Raw genomic sequence first — 26174 nt, 5'->3', positions numbered from 1 at the left:
TTTATTGTGTGCATATTGTATTTATTCAGTGCAAATATAATCAATAATGTAGTTTAATCTAAGTAATGACGGTATGTTGGGTTATCAATGTCGCTCTGTTAAATGTTCCACTGTACTGTCGTTATGCAAAGCACGAACATCTGAGTATAGACGGCACCATAGTTAAGTGAAAGTGGGTCAAGTTGTAATTTACTGCCCCTACCAGCAGGCAGCAGCATAGCCATGTAACACTGTCTATCTACAGAGGGCATTTAAATGTACAGTATGTCTGACTGTTTCTATGTTAACTGTTAGCCCATATTAGTAGAAAGAAATATAGTAAAATAAAAGTGCTTATATCTTAAAAATTCAATCAGACGGAAAAGCACAAGCAGCCCCTCGGCCAGTCACACTCCACACACAGACACACACACATGGAGGACATTAAACACACTCATACTTAAACATAACTGTAGGCCTATATCACACACACCAACAGGCTGAGAGCTGAGGAGAGGGAAGGGAAAGGCTGTGCACATGACAACTATGTGGCAGGGCATTAAAGCCTGAGTCATCATGTCATGCGACACATGTGCGTCTTCCCTGTAGGTGCTCAGCATGACAGCATATGAAAGGGCAGACTGGGAGCAACAGGAGGATAAATATCATCGCAGCTACATGCGGGGCGGAAGACAACAAATGTCAAGATTTGCGTAGCTCTTATTGACAAGCAAATATGCCGCCATATTCTGGGCAGAATCACAGCCTCAGCTGGCTAAAGTTAGTCTAGGATTTTGGCTTTATTCAAGGAAAGTCCATTTCAAAATATCATCTGTTTAGGCCGGGAGCAGTGAGGCTTAGGTCACTGAGTGGATATTAGGAGCCCTCTCTCTTGAGCTGAGGATTTTTCGCAATGCCACGGTCAGCAAGATGAGAAAGTATAGAAACACCGCAGGCCCATGATGAGTTGTCAGTCGAGGGTGACAAAACAAAGGGCAGATCCCAAACTGAGGCTGTGATCGCAACGACTTCAACTGCATTTTCACTAACACACACACACACACACACACACGCACATACACACACACACATACAGACACACACACGCACAGACTTTAACAAGCTCTGTGGTTGAAGCTGCATCAAGCATTGTGGTGTACCAGTTTGCTTACTGATACATCCAAGATTTCTCCCAAAAATCTAATTATACAACAATCTTGGGTGAATTACTGTTTCCTCTACAGCTAAGTGAATTGGGACAATTTAAAATTCACATTGTTTAAACCTGCAATAATCTGGCTGTGTGGGCAACAGAAACAAGCGGTTAATCCAATACTGATATTTTTGCACTTTTTAAGTGGGTATGATGAACTCCAACTCCTGAAGGAAATATCTGGCTCTAAATGCTGCACTATGTTCATCGGCTAGTTGCTAAGTTTATCTGACTGCCATTTAGTGCTGAAAAGCTAGTTTTCAGAGCTGCCCGGTTCAGCTGAAAACATTGTGATGAGAGAGAAGCAAAACAATGATGTTGTGGGCCATAAAACATCCAGAAAAGTTTTAAAAGAAGCTTCTGTACAAAGCTCCATTGAGCTGAGTGGAATTACGGAGGTGGGCGATAACCTTCTGTGGGTTCAACACTACGTGCAACTCTTTTCACATACAAGTAGCCATGCAGTCCATTGGTAATGTTCATTATAGTAGCTTTTAAAAGTATTTAAACACCAAAAGCCCAAATGGGTTTAAAGCTGTTTTTATATAAATCATAAATGAAGAATTAGACCAAATTCTAATTCTAAATGCCTTCGCTTGGTTTATAACCAATTTAACCGAAAGATGACTTAAACCAGTTTGATGACATCTTACTTGATTTGAAAGAAGTGGTCTAGCCTAGCATATAGCTAAAACCCCTGATACCTGAAGGGCAGTGTTCGATTACTTGTAAAATGTTGTTTCAGAGGTCTTTCTACCTTGAGAAATATTTCTCTTGGGAGAAAATAACCATAATTGTGCCAAATATTTTCGCACGGAAATAATCATCCCAGATGTTAGTATGGTGTGCAAATGTAAACACTAGCTAACATTCAGCGTGCGACAAGATGTATGTGCTGTTGTGAGGGCAGTCCTCTTCTCTGCTTGAGGGAATTTAGTGCAGTTAAAACAGTAGCAAGTGATAAATCTAGTTATTGTACAGTATGTATTCCATAATATGCTTATAGGCAACATTATCCACATGGCCACTGTTATGGCGCAGGGAATATGAGGACCAAGACGCAGAGGGCAGGCAGGCGAAAGATGAGCTAGAGGATTTATTTGACTTATCCCAGAAAGTAGCGGACAAAACAACAGGAAATCCAAACAACAAAGGTAATCCCTAAACAGGAACTGGCACATGAAAACACTGCAATGATCTGACACGAGACAAGGGGAACACAAAGACTAAATACACCAGGTAACAAGCAAACACACGACAGGTGACACTAGGGCTGGGGAACAGGTGGAACACATTAGACAATCACACCGGCGGGAAAACTAAAACACAGGTAAACAAGACAAGACGGAAGACCATCAAAATAAAACAGGAAACGGAGCAAAATACAAAACAGAAAAACAGACTACCAAAACAAGACAAAACACCAAAACCGTAACAGCCACACTGCCTTTGTAGCCTTGTTAGCTCCAGCTGACAGAGAAACTAATATTCTCCAGCTGGAGATGGTTTAGTTGAGTATGTAGAAATTAGCCCTTTGGCAAAGAAGGTAAAAAAGCATGAAATAGAACAGTCAGAGTCAAATTGTGTAATACTACATCTGGGACGTCAGCATTGAAAAAACTATAGAAAATGTGTTTGTCTGCCATAACAGATGGTTCACCTGGATGCACGCTTTGCTGTATATTACAGTAAGGTCTTTCTAAGGCTACTACACATAAATATAGAACCTTAGGCAAGGACACGCGCCTACTGTATGTACGCTGCTGAACTCACATCCAGCTCTGTCTATGTCTGCAGGAGCCTTGGAACACACATACACCCACATCTCTGGACACATAAACACGGTGACAGGCAATTCCTCAAGGTCTGATACCTCGGGACACTCTCCTCCTGTGTGTGTGTGTGTGTGTGTGAGTGTGTGTGTAGAGGAGCTTGCAGACAGAATAAGAGTGTTTAGTAAGGTCATAACCAGCCACTTACACCGCCTGTGGCCATAAGGTGCTCATGGTCGCCTGTAAGCCTTTAAACCAGAGCAGGCTCTGTCTCTTAACACACCTGTTATATTGCAGACATACAGCAGTTTAGAAAAGGCTTGTTTTAATAGTACAATGTTATCCTAAAATAGTATATGATATTTTATATCACTGTGAATTAGATACTTTCAGGTTTAGGAAAAAACAAGGAATTAAGAAAACAATAAAAAGAGGTTTCAGTAATGAAAATAAACTTTAGCTGAAGCCCCATAATCTCCTATTTGTTCTTGCATACTGGGATCCATTTTTACATAATGTCTTCAGCATGACCTACTGTTTACACCGTGAATTTGGATTTTGGCAATAGTTGCCTCTTTGTTGCTGTCATGGGTATTGCTAAGGTGTCAATATGTTGACTCCAAGGAATTTCACTATTCAAACTGAAATATTGTTTTAAGATTAAAACAGTAAATAGTATATGATCCTCTCACCAGTTACCTCACTATGTATCCAGATTGTTGGGAATAAGAAAATAAGTACAGGAGGTATTTGTATAGGAGGCAGTATTCAAACAAAGGTGGACTTAAACTAATGGCTCTCAATCTAGAGCAGAGATCTTTAATAGGGGGTCCGTGACTTTAAATAAAATGTCATTAATATGAATCCAACATAATAATAGCAAAGAGAAATTGGCCTATTTGTGAGGGAAAAAACGATTTACACATTAAAGATGAGCACACACTAGGTAAGCTAGCCACTATGTTAGACATACAGTTAAGCTTAAAGTGCCCATATAATGCTCATTTTCAGGTTCATAATTGTATTTTGAGGTTGTACCAGAATAGGTTTACATGGTTTCATTTTCAAAAAACACCATATTTTTTAGTTGTACTGCACATTGCAGCAGATCCTGTTTTCACCCTGTGTATTTAGGTCTCTGTTTTAGCTACAGAGTGAGACATCTCACTTGTTTTAGCTACAGAGTGAGACATCTCACTTCTATACTATCTTTGTTAGGAGTCGCACATGCTCAGTAGCTAGGTAAGATCACATCAGCTAGATATCTCTTTCTCCAACTTTGGTCAGTCCAAGGCAGGATTAGCTGGGAGACGTCTTCTAAAGTGGGCCACTTGCAGAACAGGGACATGGAAGTAGTTCTTTTGCAGATTATGGTGAACTAATGTGTGTTGTAGCAGTGTTTTGCCATTGACAATGATTAGCCACCTCGTCTCGACTATTTACATAGAGAGCTGTGGAGATTTTGAACAGCTCACCCGGAGATTGAAGGCAGAGGACATTTGGAAGCCTGTATCTCACTCTAAACAGCATGAATGGACTGGTTGGAAGTTTGTGTGCATGTGGAAGCACTAGAGACACAAAATAACACCCCAAATCCCAGAGAAAGTATTTTTTTTTTATAATATGGGCACTATGAGGATTAACTTTAGCCTTCCATTGCATTACATTACATGTCATTTAGCTGACGCTTATCCAAAGCAACTTCCAGTAAGGGCATTCAACCATGAAGGTACATGTATGGTATCTTCAACCTTAAAACATGACATATAAATAATAACCATTTATTTTTATCTATTTGGCCCAGCTTAACTCAACTGTCCAAACTATACAATATACGTACGAAGTAGGGAAAGCCTACTCCGTCTCTCTTTCAACTAAGGAGTTCCTGTCCTTAAAAAGACCCCCCTGGTCCAGAGATAGATGATTAAATGAATAACCTATGTTTCACCTGTAATCAGGTTTCACAAAGATTTAGGCTTTGCTCTTAACTCCTAAACTAGTATGCATGTGGACATGTAGCAATTGCTCAATTCATTATGCTTACCGTATCAATGGAGAGCATCATGATATCACATCCTAACAGCTAATCTATAAGTACCCCTACATGCATAGCATAGATAATCTGATTAAACATTGGCACACCTCAATGCATACATGTGTGCATAAAGAACTAAATAAGCTCTGTGATGCCTTATCAAACAAAGATGAGGATCATGTTAATACCACCTACTGTGTTTGTCACCTAAAAGTTCATGTTTGCTAATGAATTATGGTTAATTTATCATGGTAGGGCATTAAGTGTGGTGAACATCAAAACAAACAACCTCTTGCAACATACTGTAAGTTAGAAAGGGAGAAGGTAAAAAAAAAAATATAAGAAAAGAAAGTTAACATGAGAAAACATATGAAAACATTAAAATGGGGAGGGAGCAGATCCCCCTGAGACAGAGTGGAAGATTACAGCAGCTCGACAAAAAATAATGAGCTGCAGTGATCAGCAGGGGGACCAGGAGCACAGAGAATAAGTCAAATCCCATTACAGAAATCCTACAGTCCTAAAACAACTAAAACAATTATATCTCTGGGAATGTGAATTGAAAAGGGATTTCTGAAAAAAGCAGCATGCCGTAAAACAGAAGATGAGGTAAGAGTAAGTAAAAAGTAAAAAGAAGAAGAAATCCTTCACAGTTCTTTCTGCGCTGTGGTCCTGCTGAGACCTGGAGGTCACATGAAGAGCAGGGAGAAAATCGAGATGACAAAATCTTTGTGCTTCACTGCATTCTGTAAGCCAGTCCTCTTACAAGCACCACAGGGACTGTGCCAACCTGACAGCAACCGTTAGACCTAACCCTGCCACACTTCCACACCTCAAGCAAAACCACCAAGTGTCAGCCACTGACACTAATGTTATATTCAAACAAAACAAAAAATCTTTTCTTTTTATCTCATCATATGCGGCGTTTTCATTTGGGTCACCTTGACAATAAACAGACAGTTATTCAGTTATGACGTTTTCCAAAATTAAACAAGTCTCAATCTGTATTTCAATTATTCGCTAGACAGCAGCAAACATATAAAGCTTCAGTCCCAGACCTATGGACGAACACATGCTTACAGACCGGAAACTGAAGGTATTTCAAAGACATCACATTCTGATTTAACCTCAAACCTTTATTCAAATTAATCTAATGAGGTGAGTTCTCTGTCGCTCTCATGTATGATTTAATACATGACAGCGACATTCACTGAGACGCTAGATTTACAGCGTGTATGATGAAGTGATATTTACATAACTGGACAGGCAAGAGCTACCAGTGCGTGCCATAATGTGCTCAGGGCAAGTCACAAACAACAACTAGTACTACACTCCCTTATTTATAGAAAAAGGGCAGCCTGGGTCATTTGTCTTAATTTCCACACTTGTAAAGAAACTGCCATTTATATGATTTTAGAAATACTAGCATTTAATCCTTGGAGATGAAGCACAATTTGAAATCAATACAAGATATAGTGCTAACATGTGTTGCTGATGTACATATACCATAACTCCTGAATCAGACGCTGTGCTCAGTGACACAAACCAAATTCAATTGAGTGCACATGCTCATTTACTTTGTAAACATGACTGCTGATGATGAGGGATCTCTGTGGTATGAAGACTGGGCATTGGTCAAACCCTTTGGTCTAGATGTTACAATAGAGGACTAACATGAGTGCAAATCAATACAGTTGGTACATGGTCCTCACAAGTGACCCCTGCAGTGCTGAAAATGCAGGTGTGTGAAACCCTGTCACAAATCACAACAAGCTGACTGCAGTGTGTCCCCGGCTGTTACGGTCTGCAAGGGCGAGGTGTGCAGCATGTTTGTTACCTGAACACTACACACAAAATGGTTACATTTGGCAACATTGTAACACTGAAATATGACCAGCCGGGATATGAACAATCCAACAGTTAAGCCAGATTGTCTAAACTGTTATCTCAGCCTGGTTCCAGACCTCTAAATTACTACCCACATTGCTATCTGGTGTTGACGGCTGTTTCCACCACAGATTGTTCAAAATACTGAACGTAGCAGCAGTGAGGTCACCCATCGGTTTGAGGATTACTGCCTTGAGTTGGTATTTGGCCGTCATTACCTTGGTTTTTGAAACCGGACATGACCACATTGGACAAGAGGGAGGAGCTGAGGAGGAGGATGTGGCTAAGCCAGTGTCGTCTATAGTATGTCTAAACTCTACAAAGCTAATCAGGGGGAGCTCTGGGCGTAATCTACTATCTAGCTAGCTTGGTTGGCAAGGTGCAACCAAACTTTTAAACAAGATGTTCCAACTAACTTTGAAGAAGTGAAAACACACAGTGGGTCAAATTTAAGACAAAAACATAGACAACACCCAAAAACAAGTTCAAGGCTTTTTTAATGTACACAGTGCCATGGATACACATTGCTTAGCCTCCGTCCTGATTGACAACGATTAAGACCATAAACTCATTATAAGTGTTTACTAAACTAATAAATCAAGTGCGAAATAGGGTAAATAGTCTTATTCACTTCTGCACAATCTGACTTCCAGTGGACTCACCCGCCACTAGAAATTAGATAGAATACAGGTTTAAGGCACTTCCGCATTAGCTTCATTATTCAGGTCTGGTAGCTAAATTCTGTATTTTTTTTTTATAGCCTATGGCTTGCACCTGGTGAACAGTCAACCAATCAGAGCTTTGTAGGCAGGCTTCAAACAGCTGATGTCATCTACCTACATAGACAATTACAAAGAGGAATGATGGCCAAAACTATGAAGTTGTAATAATTAGGAATGTTTTTTATACTCTTGAACCCTTTCCCATGGCATGTCTAACCATGAAAACTCGAATGAGTTTGTCTGTTCCTCACAGTTTACGTTTTCCGTGTTAACCAGCAGCTGTCACAAGCAGATCCGAGGTGCATGCTTCCTCATTTCCACCGCCATGTTAAAATCTACTCAAAAGTTCTTGACAACTAGGATTTTACATATGCAAAATGATCCTTACAGAACTGCAGCATCCATCGTTAGGTTTGATGACAAAGTAATTTGTTAGTTTATGTTTACTTTCAATTAATGCTATCTAATTAAAACTTCAAAATATTTTGACAAGCAATCCCAGCGCAGCAAGCGCCTCATAATTTGCCTGGTCAAAACATTGTAGCTTAACTAGACCACAAGTCGTCAGAATAGAGCCAACCATCAAGCTGTGCAGCAGACTGTAGCTAGGCCCTCTGAGGGGATGTGTACAAATCTGAACCCATTTATTCTCTCCAGACTACATGACAATATGTATTTAGGATGAGCCTGTCAAGAGTTGCATGTCGTCTGTTTGGAATAATTAGCACAAGTGACCTCTCAGACATGTCCCCGCACACAGGTTGCTTTCTATTATTTTTGTATGCAGACTGATGAGAAGTAATAACGAATTGTTTGCTCCTTTATCAAAGTTTGATGAATGTATCTTAGGTTAAATGATGATCCTAATTTACAAACTACCTTTATAACAGAGCCAAAACACACTGCCAACAAATCAGCCACACACTGATTCAGGCAAAACGTCAGTATTTAATATTGATCCCCATCAGCAGCCCTTGTTGTTAACAATTCTCCAAATCATCAAGAATTCTTGTCCACTAGCATTGCTTTCTGGTGAAAAATGAAACATGGCTTCCTGATTTAGGATGACTCACTGGAGGAAGATAGGCTCCGTGTTTGTCTGTGTATGAATGTTTTTTATGTTTTTTTTCATGTGTATGTTTCCATTAGTAAACTGGTAAAGCTGGTGACCTTCAAAGTTATATGTCTCACCTGAACATGCACACGCATGACTATCATTTTAGGCAAGACAGGAGCTGGCCGAGAAATAGGACAGGGAGCAAGAGGAGTAAAAGCTGATGTTAAATGTACACTAAATTATTTAAGAGAACAGCATGGCAGCACAACTTTAATCATCCTAAACCCAGATCCCATTTGGGACTTGTCAAGGCTAAAGGACTTAAGCAGGACACACTGTCAGGATATTGGACCGAGAGAGGCAGCAACTGCATTGTTGTGGTACTGATAGGGTTCCATTTCTAAAATAAAAAAAGAACAGAGGCTGCTGACTGGTTTATTGGAGAGCAGAAAGATGAAACCCGGTACACACGGAGTCTTTGATTAAGACACAGGCATCCACATATAGTGTGTTCCTATAATGGTGTAAAATGTATGTGCATTGAGTTGACATGAAAGCCGGACCTCCCCAGATCTCTGGTGACCTCACTACGGACTCTACTTTTGTCCCTTTAAAAAAAAAAAAAAAGCCATCTGGCCGACACTAGCTGACTCTTTCAACCCTGCCAGCAGCTCTTGAAACACACCCCATTAAACTCTCTCATCGGATGCGTTAAGATGACTTTATTTCAAGTTATTCTCTCGGCTTTCTCTTCCCCAATCCTTTGTCCTGCGTGTGTGAAAATTAAAATGAGGTCAGCTAGGATGAGGTATTAATCCCTCTTGATTTTCTGATACCTCTCCTCTTTCCTAGTCTTTCTACTGCTAGCTAACCCGCTAACCACTGACACAGGAATGACAAAGCACTGACTTTTCCTAGACATCACCACAGGATCACAGTTGCAACATTGTCAGATGTATGGTAAATTACAACTTGCATTGATCCTACATGTGCACAGTGACGGCAGCAGCAGATTACCTCCTTGCTTTCCTCCTGTTGCTGTCTCAGTCAGCGCCAAGCTCTGGCGCATTGCATAACTGAACACATACACAAACACACAACCCCAGGCATGGACTGTAATATGAACAAGATCCAGAAGTCAACCCCAATGAGAAGAGCAAAAATGTGGAAGCAATTAAAGATGAAACAAAACAGATAGAAGTATAACTGAATAAACAAATTATCTGTGACCTGAAGAGAAGCTCTCACACTCTTTAAATAAAAAAACAGGAAAGAGAGCTTGATGCAAACCATTTTCCACTGTCCCTATGTCTCTGAAGATGCTGAAAACACGCAAAGAGAAAAAGCCAGAGAGCCTGTGTAATCGTTGATTACAATCAGAAAACCATTACCCTAATGACAGACATACGTATGAATTATATAGTGACAGTGTTCTATTAGAGGCATCTGGTGAACTTCTCTGTAAAAAAAAAGCTTATATCACATTACAATCCTTTGGTGACTTCTAACAAACATTGAAATTCCCATCAAAGTTAGTTCACAAAGAGAAATATGCAAGCACACACTCTATGAAGCTGTAGAGATTATAAGGTACAGTACAGTTGTACTTTCATTTATACAAGCTATACCAATAAAATTCCAACATATACTGCTGGGCTATATTTTCTATTTCTTTAAAACAATTCCCATTCTGTAGTCCAGTCAGAGAACTCAAGGCTCAGTGAGGTTCTCCTGTGACTGTAGACAACGCTGGGAGTGTAGAACAGTTACAGAGTGAATCAGAAGGAAGATAAATGATGGAGATATGTCATAGTCAATCTGTGCTACGACCAAAAGCTGCACATGGCCAGTGCCAGTCACAGCAGTTACTCTTTCTGTGTGTGTGTGTGTGTGTGTGTGTGTGTGTGTGTGTGTGTGTGTGTGTGTGTGTGTGTACGTGTGTGTGTGCGTGTGTGTACACAACGTTGTCTCTGCAAACATGTGTGCACCTCTGTCCAAACATTTGCCTCCTGTGTATGTTGGTACACATACAGTATTAGTGTGTGCACATCATCGACCATCATATGCTTGTGTATGCCTCTGTGTGTGAAAGTACAAATGTGTGTGTTACCTCTGCCATCTCCGACTTCAAATTAAATTATTACTCTGGGTGTGACTGCGTTTGTGTGTGTCTGTCTGTGTGCTCCCATTTGTATGTGTGAGTCCTATGATGTCCTGCGCCTTCCGATGAGATAATCTGGCAGAGCATGGAGTGACAATTTGATCAATTGCCGGCTCACAGGCAGTCTCTGAGTTATAGTGCTGCCATCTCTCCTGGCCACTACCAAAGAGCCGCCTCTCTGCAGAGATGAGCCGCCACATTGTTACACACACACATCTGCAGACCACCCAGCAAATAAACACACACACACCAAAATACATATGCATACAACTGACTCTAGTTTGACGGCGGTAAGCTGAAAAAGTCACCCCATAAGGACCCAGCACCATGTTTTCTATCTGGGAGAGACAGAATCTCCCATTAGTAGTAGTAGAAGTAGTGCTCTGGAAAAATTGGTAATTTCCACCCACATCATGCTTCTCTTTTACACACAAACTAAATCAGCAGAGTATAAATTTCAATTATCATGGGTGGTGAATTTTTTGAGCAGTTCAGCTGCACAAACACAACTCTTGTTCGTATTCTAAATGGATTCTGGCCAAATACTCGAAAGCTGGTTATTAAAAGTACAAGATACTCTGGGTGTTTTTTTGAAATCTTTCAATAACATTGCTGTAAAGATACCTTAGTGTAGTTTGAGAAATAAATGTTTTTATTTGCGATGATGCCAAACTCCCCAATGCATTAGTATGTGCTGTTGCTTTAACACAAAAAGCCATTCCAGAACTTTGCCTACCGTGCAAAATTAGCTAAGTTCGCTGATTTCCCAATTAAAAAGAGGACATATCGGACCAAAGAATAAGTAAAATAAGGTAAACCCCTTGATATTCAATCCTACAGATTTATTTTGGTTGCTACTGGAAAACGATTGAGGTTCCATTCCTCGCCTTACACGTAATCGATGGTGATTATAATTCCCTCTTTCTTTATTATGAAGGTGTAGCAGAGACTTTCCTTTATGTTTACAGTTATAATGTAGCAATTGTTTCCCCTTTACATTAGGCTGTATGCTTTGATCAATGCAGTCTTTTTGTCTAGAGACTGACGGATATCAATTATCATTCGAGTTTAAAATGCCAACACAAAGAAAGCGGAAGGTAACGGACATCCGACTGAAATGAAAGACATCCAGCAGAATTTCCGGCAGCACCTGAACAATCCCGGAAGTGGAACATTGTGGATATAGTCTTTTTTGTCTAGAGGCTGACGGATATTAATTCAAATCATCTTTAGCTTTGATGGGAAGTCATAGTATCATCACAGTATATGGTTGATAAGCAGATGCAGCTCATTCTGTTTTATTAACCCCGCCTTTTGTCTGTTGTTGCTGGCTTTATAATACCAACTCTGTGTGTCAACAACCTGCTGCTGATGTACCACCACTCAACTGCTAGCCTTGTGTTAGGTTTGAGCCATATTAGACACAGTGACAAGTGGCATCAGCGCGACACGTTCAGATCAGTCTGATCAAGTAATAAGGGGCATACAATGGAAAGAAATAAGGAAGGTTCCTTCTTCTTTCTGCAGCCCTGCCTCTTATCACAAACACTTTGTCGTAACACTCAAAATGAAAAAAAAGCTTTTATAATTCAGCGTTTTCAAACACAGCATTTCTGCTTATTTTCTAAATTACACTGCTAATACGAGGGATAGCCAATATGTGTGGACTGCTTTCACAGCAAAAACTGTTCTAAATGCTCACAACTTCTTTTCGCTGTTGAGAAATTGTACAGAAAAACAATTGCCAGCAGTGTGTGCACTTGGGCATATCTGTCTCAGTGCATTACCACACACAGATCAATAAGGATTCTATTCTTGGCCATTATATCTTCAAGCAGGGGATAGCCTGCCTCTCTCACTCTCTCAGACCCATTCCCTCTCTCTGCTCTATCGGTCTGTCCTCTCCGCTGGCTCTCCCTCTTTGTCTATTCCCTTTTCTTGCCTCCTCCAGACAACACCGAAATGACATAGTCATCTTCCCAGCTGGACAGTGGAAGCAGCAGCAGAGTCAGTGGCGAGCATCAAACACGGGACCGTTTTGGGGGGGATCACAGAAGAGATTGGCTTTACGGCTAGAGGGATCAGCCATCTCCTTGGAGGACTCGCGCACTCAGACAAACACGTCCGCACATATTCACTCGCACGCACATACACATCCACCCACACCTCCTGTTCCTGCTGTATTTCTCAGTCCTCTGCCACGCTACCAGGCTGAGGCCCTTGATCTGCCACTTCCTGTAATCCTCCATGGGAGAGGGGTGCAGCCAATTGTCCTGGCAGGCCAGCCAGGCAAACAAACACACATACACACAAGTACGAATAGACACCGATAGTAGTACACTGCAAAATAAAGACCTTCAGGACATCCATGTAGATGAGTATTGACGCAGGAGTGCCAGGATGTCTTTCACAAAAGATGCAACCTGATAAAAAATTATCTAAAACACACTCCAGAAAACCCCACAAGCTGCAGCATAGCAACGCATGAATCGAAATCTCTATTATAATCTCCATTCATCTGTGCCACGCTGGTTTGGTTGTCATCAGATACAGAGACAGGGCTGACTAAAAAGTAAATGACAAGGGAAGAGAAGCAGAACCAAAGAATAGATGGATGACTCCCAATTCACCTTCTCTTGACTCCGATAAGACTCTATCTGATACACATCACTCAAACACAAGAGATTCCTCTGTTCATTCAATTTCAAAGTGACCAGTTTCAACCAGTAGGAACCATCTGACAAGATCATTTCAGCCAAAACCGGGATAGTCTGAGGGAGAATGTGTTCCGATCTCTAGGCTGATTGGGTATAGGCTTCTTTTACACCATGAGTAAAGCTTTTTTTCTTATACTGAGTTTACCCAATCTGAAGCTCACACGAGTACCGTACCAGCCAGCAAGACATAAGCCCCATTAAGCTTATTCACCAGCCCTGACATAGTACTTCTACCAGAGGAGGGATTTCATCTCTTATCTTCTAATGCATGTGGAGCACTAGTCTCACATTGCCAGACCTTCCTCCACAGCGCCGCGAAGGAGGGTCCGGCTACTTCACACAGCATTCCGGGATGGGAGAAAAAGGTGCTTTGGTTCATAGGCATTTCTTTAAACCAATTACAATTCAGGTTTGACATATAATCTAGTTAACTGTCTCAAATTACCCAGCAGAGATCTGAGGAGCAGTTAACCATATTCCTCATCAATTGGCCGGGGTTTAAAATGCAAACACAACGAAAGCGGACATTAGGCTGAAATTAAAGACATCCAGCGGAATTTCCGGCGGCACCTGAACAATCCCGGAAGTGGAACGTCATGGATATAGACTAGTGAAGTACTGACAGAAACCATGAATTTCTTCATCCAAAACAGAGCAGCTGTAAATCTACAGGAACATTCAGTAATTCCCTGTAAAAGTGGTGCATCATTATCTCTTCTATAACTCTGCTTTAAAGAGAAGAAAACATACTGAAGCTATGGACTGAACACTGGTGTCTTTTTAGAAGTCTGGTAAACATGGCTCTGTAGACTCTCTTATCCTCGTCCCTCAGGGGGATGAGTCTGAGTCACAGTCATAGCTGCCAGCAGGTGGGAACGAGGGACAGCCAGGTGGACAGCTCTTCATCACGCAGTAATGAGATGGCAAAAGTAGTTGGACAGAAATGAGAATACATGGGAGGACCTGTAAAAGCAGCCTTACACAGGTGAGTTTGTATACGACTCCCCGCGGTGCCATTTCATCACAAGCTGTTGTCCCCGTTTGTGTCAACGTCTTCAATTTGTAAAGAAGCCAACGCAAGCTACCACAACCACTTACTTCTTCAGCTCCATAGAAGCAAATACTTCAATATGCGGCTAAATGTGGACATTTCTCGTGATGTAAAAGGTGTGAGCAGCAGTCTGGTGTTATCAGTTAAAGCAGCAGAAAGGTGGGATTAAAGGGATGCTGAGTTGAGGTTGCTCTTGGTCTAGGTTTTAAGCATTATCTTACCATGCAACAACATCTGGAGCTTGTTACAGAGACCTCTTCAGCATGCTCTAAAAACACACTGAAACCCCACATTAACATCTGACTATGGCAGCTCAGACATCTGTTCACTTACCTGCTGCTGCCTCCCAGGGACGGAGGGACCCAAAGGCGCTGCCACAGGCCACAGTAACCTATAACATTGGCAATGACAAGTAAAAGGATACAATCTGAGAGCTCCACTCTGGGTGCCAATGGCCAGTATCTTCTGCACGGGGTCAAAAGCCATGGACGATGGCTGGTAGGGGAAGCCATGACGGACGGTCTAAGAGATGTGCAGAAAGATGAAAAAAGACAACGTGTTATCAATGTGCACTTCACAGCAGGGGTGTTATTTTATCAAAAGGGTATCACGCACATGACTTAGGTAAACAAATGACCCAGAGGGATGTGGAAAGTGTATTTTTTTTGTGTTCGAATATTTTTATTTCATTTAAACTATTATCAAAGAATACACCGGAACATAGAAACACGTCCCAGGACCCCCAAAAAAACACAGAGAGGAAAGACAAGGAGGGGGGAGACACAACAAAAACACAACGGATGTGGAAAGTGTCATGAAATAGAAATGTAAAGCCTGAATGGCACAGAAAAGAGAAAAAGAAAGCTCTTTCGATGCACCGTTACTCTATTCTTCTCGATAGCTGATATCTGGCTTTGCTATTTAGGATCCTTTTATGATCACAGGCCTATTTTGAGATTTCTTCTCTCCCATTTCACTGTTTTTATCTTGTTTTCTTTTTCTCACTGCCTCCCACATGAAGTCGTGATTTCACTGAAGTCTGGATGTAAAAAATAACTGAAAACACACCAATAAGGATCATTTGGTTATGATTTGTTGCATGGGCCTTCTATTGGACTGCATTGTAACGTACAGTAAAGTACTTTCTGTTTCTTTGTCCACCCTCTGTATATTTGTGTGGTTGTGACTGTAGCTTTATGACATCAGTCAGCTGGTGGTGGGCTGTTGGATTTGTTTGCTTAGTGGCAGAAGGCTAAAGCATGTTACATAAGAAGCACTCAGTGCAGCAGAGACACCTGTCTTCTCTGCTGAGAAACATTACAGAGAGTTTCTGTCCAGACAGACAGTGAAGGTGCAGGAGGTAGAGATTTCCATCAGATACCTGGCTTTTGATAGACATATTTAGACTGCAGTGTCAATCAAACCGGCAATCTCTTGAGATAGTCTTTCCAACCACAATATCCCCTGAGCCCTCAGTTGTGTTGACTTGACTCTAGATAACGTGTTATAGTTTTCTAGGTATTACTTCAGGCACTCTAACGTATTAGTTCTGACAACTGCTAAAATTGTTGCAGTTTTATAAAGTTCTACTGCTCTAGCCTTGCACTTCTGCAACATATGTTGTGGTGTCTCTAAAACAGATTTTGTCAACAATCGCATGAGTTTTCATGAGACTCCACCATGGGAAATATCATGTAACCTATCAATAGCAATGGACTGTGGTAACTATATCAGACCTTAAGGTTGAGTTTACAGCATCATGTCCCATAAGAAAAACAACTGCACAAGCCTACAATTTACCTACAAATACCTGATAGAACTATGAGTAATTTACAGATAAAAACCCACAAACAAGCTAGTTATGATGGTGCAGGTTACGCATGTGGAAAATTCAATAGCAAGCACACAGTGATGTCTAAAAAAAGGCCACACCAAACCATTGGAACACACATGGGGAAATCCTGATTTAACATTTAGCGGACTAAGATGTAGCAAACATAATATGTGTATTGGATAATATGTGAACTGCATGAGTGTTTATTAACCCAGGCCATCTTTGTGGTGAAATTGAGACAGTTGGAGGATGGCAAGCCATTTCTTTTTTCTTCAAACAGGCCCCCACTCACTTCAGGCGCCATCAGTCCTCAATGGATCAATGAGCTGGTATAAAGTGTGTGTGTGTGTGTGTGTGTGTGTGTGTGTGTGTGTGTGTGTGTGTGTGTGTGTGTGTGTGTGTGTGTGTGTGTGTGTGTGACAGAGCCACAGAGAGAGGAGTGTGAGAGGACGAGGGGGGGGACAAAGGGGATGACACACACACACACTCATACACACATATACATTAACCAGAAACCACCGTTTTTCTAATCCAAACCTAGCAGATTATGCAAGAGGGGATCAGTTTGGCCAAGCCTCTCAATATGACAGTTCATGCCAAGCACACACACAGCAAACAAGGGTATTTTCATGTCCTATATGCTACAGCCATACCGAAATATCTAGTTGGTTTTGAGAGATATCCGAGTAAAACAAAAACAAAAAATTCCAGGCATCCATACAAGAACTTCCTAATGTGTATTGTCCTGTCACCAGAGCGCATTCGCCATACAGTATGCGCATTGTAGTTAGGTGCGTGACAGGCTACATAACATGGCTTGGACAATCAGAGCGCTTTAATCATTCTCTTTCTAATCGAGATTCTTGTCAGATGTGAAATACACCTTAAACCAGCAGAAGACTGTTGTAATCTAGACCACAGAGCAGAAACGCTTTAACGAATTTATGGTGTGGAGCTCACTTGCACCTGCTGTATCCTGAGATGGGATACGCACAGTACAAACTGTAAATATTACAAAATGCATGCGACAGGGGCCAACCGTGATGCAAACAGTTGTATAATATAAAACCATTAGGCTCGCCCACCTTGCAGAGCTGGAAATGGTCGGACTGGAGGGTCTCCTGGATCAGATGGTTCTCCTGTGGCCCCACTTGGACAGACGGGGTGGAGGAGGAAACCTCTTTCAAACCGTCCAGCACCTTTCTGATGTTGAACTTCTTCATTTTAAGACTGCAGAGCACAGAATTGAGATCACCCGCAACAGATAAAGGGGATAGCCACTTTCTCTCACACACGCATACACACGCTCGTTCGCTCGCTCTCTCTTCTGATTTCCTCCGTAAATCTCACATTTTAGTGCTTGTTTTTAGCGCAGTCTCCATGCTGAAAGGCTGGGGCGCGCAACGGCACAGGTCGCTTGTTGACGGGTAATTTTGGAGAACTGGCTGCCTGGGTGTTGGTGCGTCGGTGTAATTTGCTCGGAGTCCGTGCTGTGCCCACTGCGTCTCGGTGGCTCCGCTCTTCTTCTCGGCTTCCCTCCCCTCCCCTCTCGGCTGTGTGCGCCGCTCAGCCAAGGCGGAAACGCAGCGCAGCGGTGGTGTTGGTGCTGCTGCTCAAGCTCTTGCGCATGTCTGACAGAGCAGAGGCTTCAACACAAATCCCGCCACCTTGCCAGCCTCTCTCTCTCTCCCTCTCTCTCTCTCTCTCTCTCTCTCTTTCATCTGCCCCAAGCGACACCGCCCCCCCCCCCTCCTCCACCTCTTTCTTTCTCGCACGCACACATAGTAGGTTTTGCTCCACTGCACCTGGTGATGTTGGGATGCTGCAGCGTTGTGAGTGTCTGTGGAGACAGACGAGTTGACAGACGGGTGCTCTGCTCGGTCCCATTCTTTCCACTACACCGTCGACAAACATTGCATAGATGTGCGGCATTTTTTTCGACACGATATTTTTCATGGTGGGTTAAATAGAAAATCCAAAGAAAATGTGATGACATTAAAACAAAACGGGGACATAAAAGCATTGCCGCATGCGCCCCTCGGCCGCGGCTGCCGGTTTGAATCCGACCCATGGCACTTTGCTGCATGTGGTCAACCTTCTCTCCCCTTTAATGCTTTCAAGCTGTTCTGTCAATAAAAGCCCCCCAAAAATCTTTTTAAAAAAAAAGCATGTCGTGTGGGCCTAATATAGCATTCTGCTTTTGGTATGCATTTGCATGGAAACCTTAAAACAACCCAACAGCTGAGCAAGCAATGCCTCTATCAGTATCCATGGTGATGTCTGTTTCCTGCTAATGATGGAGTCCCACAGTTTACCTGTTATTTATACCCTCCCTCTTAATATGTGTGACTTGCATGAGGGAGTAACACTTAGGGATTTGAGGGATTTTTTAGTTTTTTTTAATCACTTCTATACAGCCCCCCCCCCCCCCCCCCAATTTTAACTAACTTTAATTGAACTTTTGGGAAAATGTGTTTGAGGATTGACACATTGAGCATGGTGATGAACACGTCAGATCATCAGAAAAACTGCATTGTGTACCGTTGTGAAAAATAAACAAATTATTTAGAATTAAATGGCTTTGAAAATCATGATGTTCAGTCATTGCCAAACAAAACAAAAGAAAGCAATTCATGCAGTACATATGAGCTTTTGTTGTGCTATGCTCTGTAACACCACAATTTCCCCTGCAATTACTTTATATCTGTCTGTCTTTTAGAGGAAGTCCAAATAAAATGCCAACTTGGTGACTGAGTTGTCATAATTCTGGTGGCTTAGGTCATGAACTCACAGTTGGGCCCCAAAGAGTGTTCATCTTATGGCCCTCAGGCTGTTTACTACCTGGACAAGCTGCTGTAAAGATGTATAAAGATCTACCACTCAGACAACTTCATCCCTGGTTATGTTTCCCTTTAAAGCTTAAGTGAGTGGAGTTCAAAACCTCAGTGCAGCTATGTATGTTTGTAATGTCGCAGATCAAAAGAACCAGCCATCAGCGTGCTCGTGTTTATGTGACACTGACGTAGCCACCTGTTTGGGCTGTTTGCACGCTCGTTCTCGACAGGTTGCCGCCGGTAGCAGGGACAGGGGTGCAGCGGCGGAAGTAATAGCTTGTGTGTGCACTCTTGCTAACAACACCTGATGCTAAGTCTAACCTGGAGAATGTCCAAAAACGGACATTTTTATGTCCACCATAGGCGCACATTGTAATAACTAATGTTGATTATATGAGCTTGTCTGTATCTGTTTTCACATAGGAAGTCTTTTGTTGAGACGCAGCTGATGTAAAAGGATGCATCAAGGAAATGAAGATGCTATTGAATTAAAGACAACCCAAATATGAAGAGCACCAGATTTTGAAAAACAAAATCAGAAAATGATTAATTCAGCAATCAGGGTGGCTTGAGAACAATCGTTGTAATGCCTATTTGCATAATGAATTGAAATTGACCCTACACACCTTCCAAACCCTACTAATATGGCCTGATCCAGAATACATTACACAGGCAAACAAAGAGGTCCTTATTAGTCAGTCCTTGCATGTGAGTAAGTGAGTGAGTGAGTGATGTTGGAGGGGAGGGCTTTTAGCGACTCTGACATCAGTGATTTAATTTTGCACCATTGTGTTGTGGCCGGGGCTATTCATCTGGCTGCATTGTGTGTATGTGTATGTGTTTTGAGTCTGACTGCTGTGTTTGTGTTCTTTGATAAGGCTTTCCACTGAGGCGTATTAGTGTTTTTTTTCTTTGTTTTGTTTTTGTAAAGACAGAAGGACAGAAAGAAAAGAGAGAGAAGAGAGAGGGGGATGGTCAAGCAGAAGTGTTCATCCCATGTAAAGTCAAGGTGATGTGGTAATATCTGTTCATTTAACTAACGGTCTTTAAGCCATTCAGATATGATGATGATGATTTTATAAACTGTCACAATTTCTGTTTGCCTGAAAATGTAAGTGTAGATCAAAGAGCGTAACTAAAAGAGTTGTGAACACATTGAAGCACTCTGCTTCTACCTACTAATATGGTGTGGAGCTTTGAAATGGCAGCCTACTGTCAGTGCAGTCATCATCTCTTCCTGGGTTGATGTAACCAAGTTAACTTTATTTCTGGAAAAATCTTTGGTGCTAAGCATTCATCAGTGGTATGTTTTTGTGTAACTTTTTCCTGATATTAGCTGACAAATACCTGTGTCCTGCCTGGTATTTCTGTCGCTTCTAAAGCTCTTTTAGGCATACAAATTTGTCTTAATGTTCTACAGGTTGAACTATTTCGGACAGCATGGTAAACATTATTATTCTAGCGACAACTGCATGGGGACCAATTACACCAGCGCAGAACACCATGCCTCTGCAGCCAATCAATTATCTATGTATTATCATTCAGCACAACGACCCAGGGTAATATGCAAATGAAGCACGTACAGATCTATTAACTGTCATGCACCTGAGCGGAGCACTAAGTGCTAATTTCATGTGTGATGTGAGCGTGGATGAGCCAGGAGTATCTACAACATGATAACTATAACTGTATCAAGCAGCTAGTGTGCTAGCATAATGCCCACTGGGCATACTGTTTACATCAGCAGTAGCACAACACTGTTAAAGGAAATGCTGAGTTAACCAGTTAACACAGAAACAAAACATACTCCAGCTAATTTTAATGTATATTTCACCCATTTCTTCCCTCTAGTTTTGAAACACAGTGGCGCAGCAGAGGGTAAAGTGTATTGTTGGACAGCAGATTACAGAGTGAAACGGCAACCTACACAGTCCCATTTGCATACATTACACAGATGTTTGCATATAGTATGAATATGCATCTACATACTTCATATGCATACATCCATATGTATTTCATCACTCTTATTTTAGAGTATAGGATTGTGTGTTCTCTGATTATATAAGAATGTAGTTGAATTGCATACTATTTCCATTTCTTTATGTAATCGGTGTCTTTATTTCCTTCAACTATTCTAAAATTATTAAACAAAGGTAGACAAAAATAAATTTGGAGTGACATCAACAAGCAATGCTCACAACAATGTACATGTGAACTGGGAATAAATGTCCTTAAACACAGATGATTCACCTCTTAAGGATTTTAGCCAATTACATTCTCACAGATAACCTAACAGGGACAGACCGTGTCGCACTCAGCATCACAGTCAGCCCTGTTTGACCCTCCAGCAGCAAGTCCCTGTGCTGTCTGGAGAAAGTGAAAAACCCAGGGGGACAGAGGGGACAACAGCACATCGCAGAGAGTCGGGGCGTCTGCCTGTCATGCAGAAGGACTGGAGGGACAAGGACCTTCCGCCCTCACTGACAGCTGTAGTTAATCAAGCAAATCATAGCACACCTGAGTTTAGGGCTTCTTGTCGCATTCAACCACTGTGTCCTTATGCAGCAAGTGTATGCAGTATAGCACTCACTATAGCTGATAAGTGAGAGGACATACAGTATCATGACAGACATTGCTCACGCTCACATACTGTATGCTGGGGGACATGGGATTGAAAGTAACAAGCAGAAGGTGCTAACGCAAGATGTTTCTCTCAAGAATGTGCAGTGCACTCACAAGACAGAGGGAGAAACGTCCCAAGCAAACAAAAATAGGCACAACACACACACAAACACACACACACACACACACACACACGCACACACACATGCAAGCACACACACCGAAGGAGTAGCAAGTTAATGAGGGGATGCCCTTGAAGGAACACTTTATTGGCTCTGCCTGGTTAAATAAGAGGATGCTTTCAATCTTTCAATGTCAAACATCCCCCCTGCAACACACATGTAGATGCGTCGACAGATTCCCTCCCCCAACCCACGTACCAGTCATTGTGGTTACAGTGGGGCTTTTAAATATTGATGGGAGGATAATAGGGATGAGGAGATGGGGGTGAACAAAGTGACAATACCATAAGGCCCTCATCACGTCCGTAGCACTCCTGCAAAATGCTGGAGTCTCAAAGAAGCATGAGTTTATGATCCTGGCTCCAACTCATAATTGACCAAAGTGTCAGAGAAGAGCGGCGTGTAAAACCAGCTAGACATGTTGTTTCTGCTTTCAAGGTCACAAAGTCATACGAACCAGATTAGACTGAAATTGCATTCATTATGTGGCTTGTGTGTGTATGTGCAGGCATGTTTGTAAAAACAACTCAAGGGAGGGATGTGACACAATGTCATCTTGTCTTTACTTGGGGCAGCACAGCTGGAATCAATTACAATAATCAGCCACACACACACACACACACACACACACACACAAGCAAGCAGATGAATACTAGTGACACAGGAAAATGGGAGGACAGATTCTTAGAAAGAGGCTGCAGTCGGCGTGCAGCCAAAATTAAGTTTACTTACACCACTCATCTGGAGATTAAAGAAAGAGACATGGGAGGTGAAGGAGCATTTCGTCCTCAGTTCAATGTCACTGACTCAATGAGTTGAGACCACTACTATCGGTCCAGTCGTTTGAGGGAGCAACGGAGCAGAGGGGACACCCAGTGCAATCAAAGAAAGCAAACGCTACCATGATTTTACTGGTATTAGGTTGAACAGGGACCTCAGAGTATTACTACCCTCTTTTAATTTAATATTTTTTATTGATCCCCAGTAGGAAAATTAAATTAACACTCTGTTGTTGTCATTAGTTCTGAATTATCCACACACAGGCCCGACATACACACACGTGCTCAGGACCTATTCATGCACAAATGTAGAGATGTCAGAGTGCTGGATCAGCACCCTGAGCAGTTGGGGGTACAGTGCCTTGCTCAAGAGCACCTGGCATCTCTACAGCTACCAATCCACACTGTGTACTCTGATCCCTACGGGGACTTGTACCAGCAACCCTCTGGTTCCCAACCCCACTCTCTATGGACTGAGCAACTGCCACCCAAATTATACTTATCTAATTACATACACATGGTTATGAATACAAGGGAAATTGGGCTTAAAAGGAGTGTTCGTGTGTGTGTGTGTGTGTGTTTGTGTGTGTGGGACAAGTCTCATGTGCTGTTATCTAAGATACCAATAATCAATGCTGAGCACAGGACAGGTTATTGATTCTCCCTTGTACAGCCACACCCAGTCGGTTTCATCTCTAATCAATTAATTTTATCAAATTCGCCCTCATCATGACAATGCCTGTGTTGAGGAACTGTTATGTTAGGAGTCCTTTCTGTCCACACATTACAGGGGAATGTCTGTCGGGAAGAAGAATCATGACCTGATGTGTTCAAATAAAAAAGGAATCTAAAGCCAAACACAATAGTGCTGAGAGATATCAACTGAAAAGGGGATTTTGAGGAAAGTTAATTTTTTTAGGACTACAGTGGCGTGATGGTGAACCGGCTTACCCTGGTCTCCTCTGATTCTGTAGCATCTGATGGTGAATGAAGCCGCACAATTATCCCCTGTGATCTGCAAAGGCTATTGCACAATCCAATAAAGTGGGATGACTCCTGCTTTATTGGCAACCTGACACCTCCCGGCTCTGCTGTATATATACTGACTCTGCACCGCTGAATTAATGCAATTATCTCCAACAAGAGGCAATTAGTTTGGGATTCAAGCAGTCACCGTGAGGTTTTTTTTAAGGAAATTGTGTGTATCCTATTCTCCCATCCAGCTATCTATCTATTATCTCACCCTGTATCCACCTATCAGCTGAGTCAGAGCTGTGCTAAACAAAAGTGTTTCTTATATACAGCTACAAACAAAAAGATAACCAAATCTGGAGCAGTTTTAACCACCATTCAAAGGTCTTTTGAAATAAACACTTTGGACAGGCCTTGGCACAACAGGAAGTTACATCAGCTGCATCCTGACAACCGCTGTGACTTCTCTATAATAACTATGGACATGTGCAACTTCGAAACACAACAGCAACCACCAAAAGAAGTTCCCTGATATCAGTAGTGGTTAGTGTAACTGTCAGGGGATGTAGTTGGGACTAAAATATCCCAGAGGACAGCTCGAAAGCAAAAGCAAACTTTGATCACTATTTCTGGACACACACATTTACAGCAATGTGCCCATACATACACACAATCCCATGATCCCGCCATTGTAAAAATTGTATAGTGTTGTGCTGAGGGGGTGACAGTTGTCAACAAGATCTGTGCCGTGAAAAGCAACTTGCCTATCTCTGCTGTCACTGTCAAATCTTAAGGTGGACCAGAGACAGTCTTATCTCGACGTGTGCTTCCTCAGCCCTGCTAAAATATTGACTCGGTCTGACCTTCAAAACGGAATAATCTTTACAAAGTATTAACTGGTAGTCCAGGGGGGTTGTAGACATTGATAAGTGAGGGCTGTAGGGAAATAAGGAGAATACAATAAGAACGCTAATCAGTATGAGCTACAATAAAACACATTCTTACACAGGATTTCTCACGCTTTCCAGTTGGTCTCTTAAATCTGATGACAGGTACTGTTTTTCCATAGTGATGATGACCTTGTGTTCAGTGTTTTAATTCTTTATGCACCTCTAAAACTGAAGTATTGCAGTTTTTTTGTGAACTTCTCCAGACTCATTATTTGATTTTCACATCTCCCCCCCCACACCTGGTCTGCAGAGCTGCCCTGTGTTGGCTGAAGAGAGAGATGGCGTTGCTGGAGAATGGGACAAAAAAAGAGTTAAGATAATGCGAAGCCAACGCAAGGTGAGGCAGGGGAGGGAAATAGTTGGGTTACAAGAGTGAGGCTGCAACCAGGTCAGCATTTCTGTCGGCAAGTCTGGGCTTTTTGTGTGTGTGTGTATGTGTGTGCGTGTTAGAGACAGAGTTACAGGGGTTTTGGATTACTGCAGTAAAGCCTGAACGTCAATCTGTGAGTCCTCACCTTTTCCCCCTTCAGCGTTATCGTTCTGTCAACATACAGTCAAGGCTTGGCCTTTTGCTCCCTGTCGTCTGAGCTGAGTCTTAGCTCGGGCAGCACAGGCTTTTCTCCCTCAAAGTCTTGCTCTTTTGTCTTTTATCAGCACAGCAGGCTCTGAGGATGGACCTCTAGAGACATCCAGTCCCAGAGGGAGAGAGAAACAACAATGTGACAAGGCTGCACCATGTTGAGCCAATAAGCCAAAGGACCCTGTATCCAACCCGTGGCAGCTGGAAGTACATGTTTGTGTCCGGATGTGTGTATGTGTGTGCAGACTTATTGATGCTTGGGGGAATGCACAGAGAAAGGTGAATGAAAAGGAAAAAGGGGCTAACTGATTATAAGGCTCTTGAAGGGTGCTGCACATTCTTTGCAGACTACAGATATATAGATTGAGTACAAAACAACTCTATCCTTTTATGGAAGAAAATCACTGGCTAGTGCATAATTCAGAGAGATACACTTAAAGGAAGAGTTCAACATTTTGGGAAATATGCTTACTTGCTTTCTTGCTGAGAGTTAGATGAAGGGATCAATACCACTCTTATATGAAGCTACCAGCCAGGATTAGCTAAATTTAGCATACTGATTTTTTAGCAGGGGGAAACAGCAAGCCTGGCTCTGTCCACGGGTTACAAAGTCCATCTCTAAAGCTCACTAATAATCATTTTATATCTCATTAATTTAATCCTCGGAAAAATTACGATGTAAAAACATCAATTTCTGGTTTTACAAAGATTGACATGCTTTAACTCTTTCCTGGCCAGACCAGTGATCTCCGGGATTTAGGCTGTCTTTATGATACTGAGCCACATGAGATTATAGGAAAATGGGAAAGGACAGCACCATAGCTCAC

General features: G+C 42.0%; 1 protein-coding gene across 5 annotated transcripts in view; it reads right to left on the bottom strand.

Annotated features, from left to right (window-relative positions):
• The window catches only part of stxbp5a (syntaxin binding protein 5a (tomosyn)), a 93715-nt gene extending 75649 nt beyond the window's left edge, over positions 1–18066 (bottom strand). For 3 of the 5 annotated variants that reach the window (XM_034899838.1, XM_034899840.1, XM_034899842.1), the window contains exons 1-2: positions 17514–18065; positions 15019–15116 (exon numbers count right to left, since the gene is read on the bottom strand). In XM_034899838.1, the coding sequence (XP_034755729.1) occupies positions 15019–15116; positions 17514–17651 (236 nt within the window). In that variant the 5' untranslated portion in view covers positions 17652–18065. Of the gene's footprint in view, positions 1–15018; positions 15117–17513 lie in introns of all 5 variants that reach the window. The other 2 variants (XM_034899839.1, XM_034899841.1) reach the window with 1 other exon arrangement.
• Between the last annotated feature and the right edge of the window lie 8108 nt (positions 18067–26174).

This window comes from Etheostoma cragini, chromosome 18 (assembly GCF_013103735.1).
Source record: "Etheostoma cragini isolate CJK2018 chromosome 18, CSU_Ecrag_1.0, whole genome shotgun sequence".
In the NCBI taxonomy this organism is placed as follows: Eukaryota; Metazoa; Chordata; class Actinopteri; order Perciformes; family Percidae; genus Etheostoma; species Etheostoma cragini.
The sequence above is the reverse complement of the archived record's forward strand: the minus strand, read 5'-3'. Positions and strand labels throughout refer to the sequence as shown.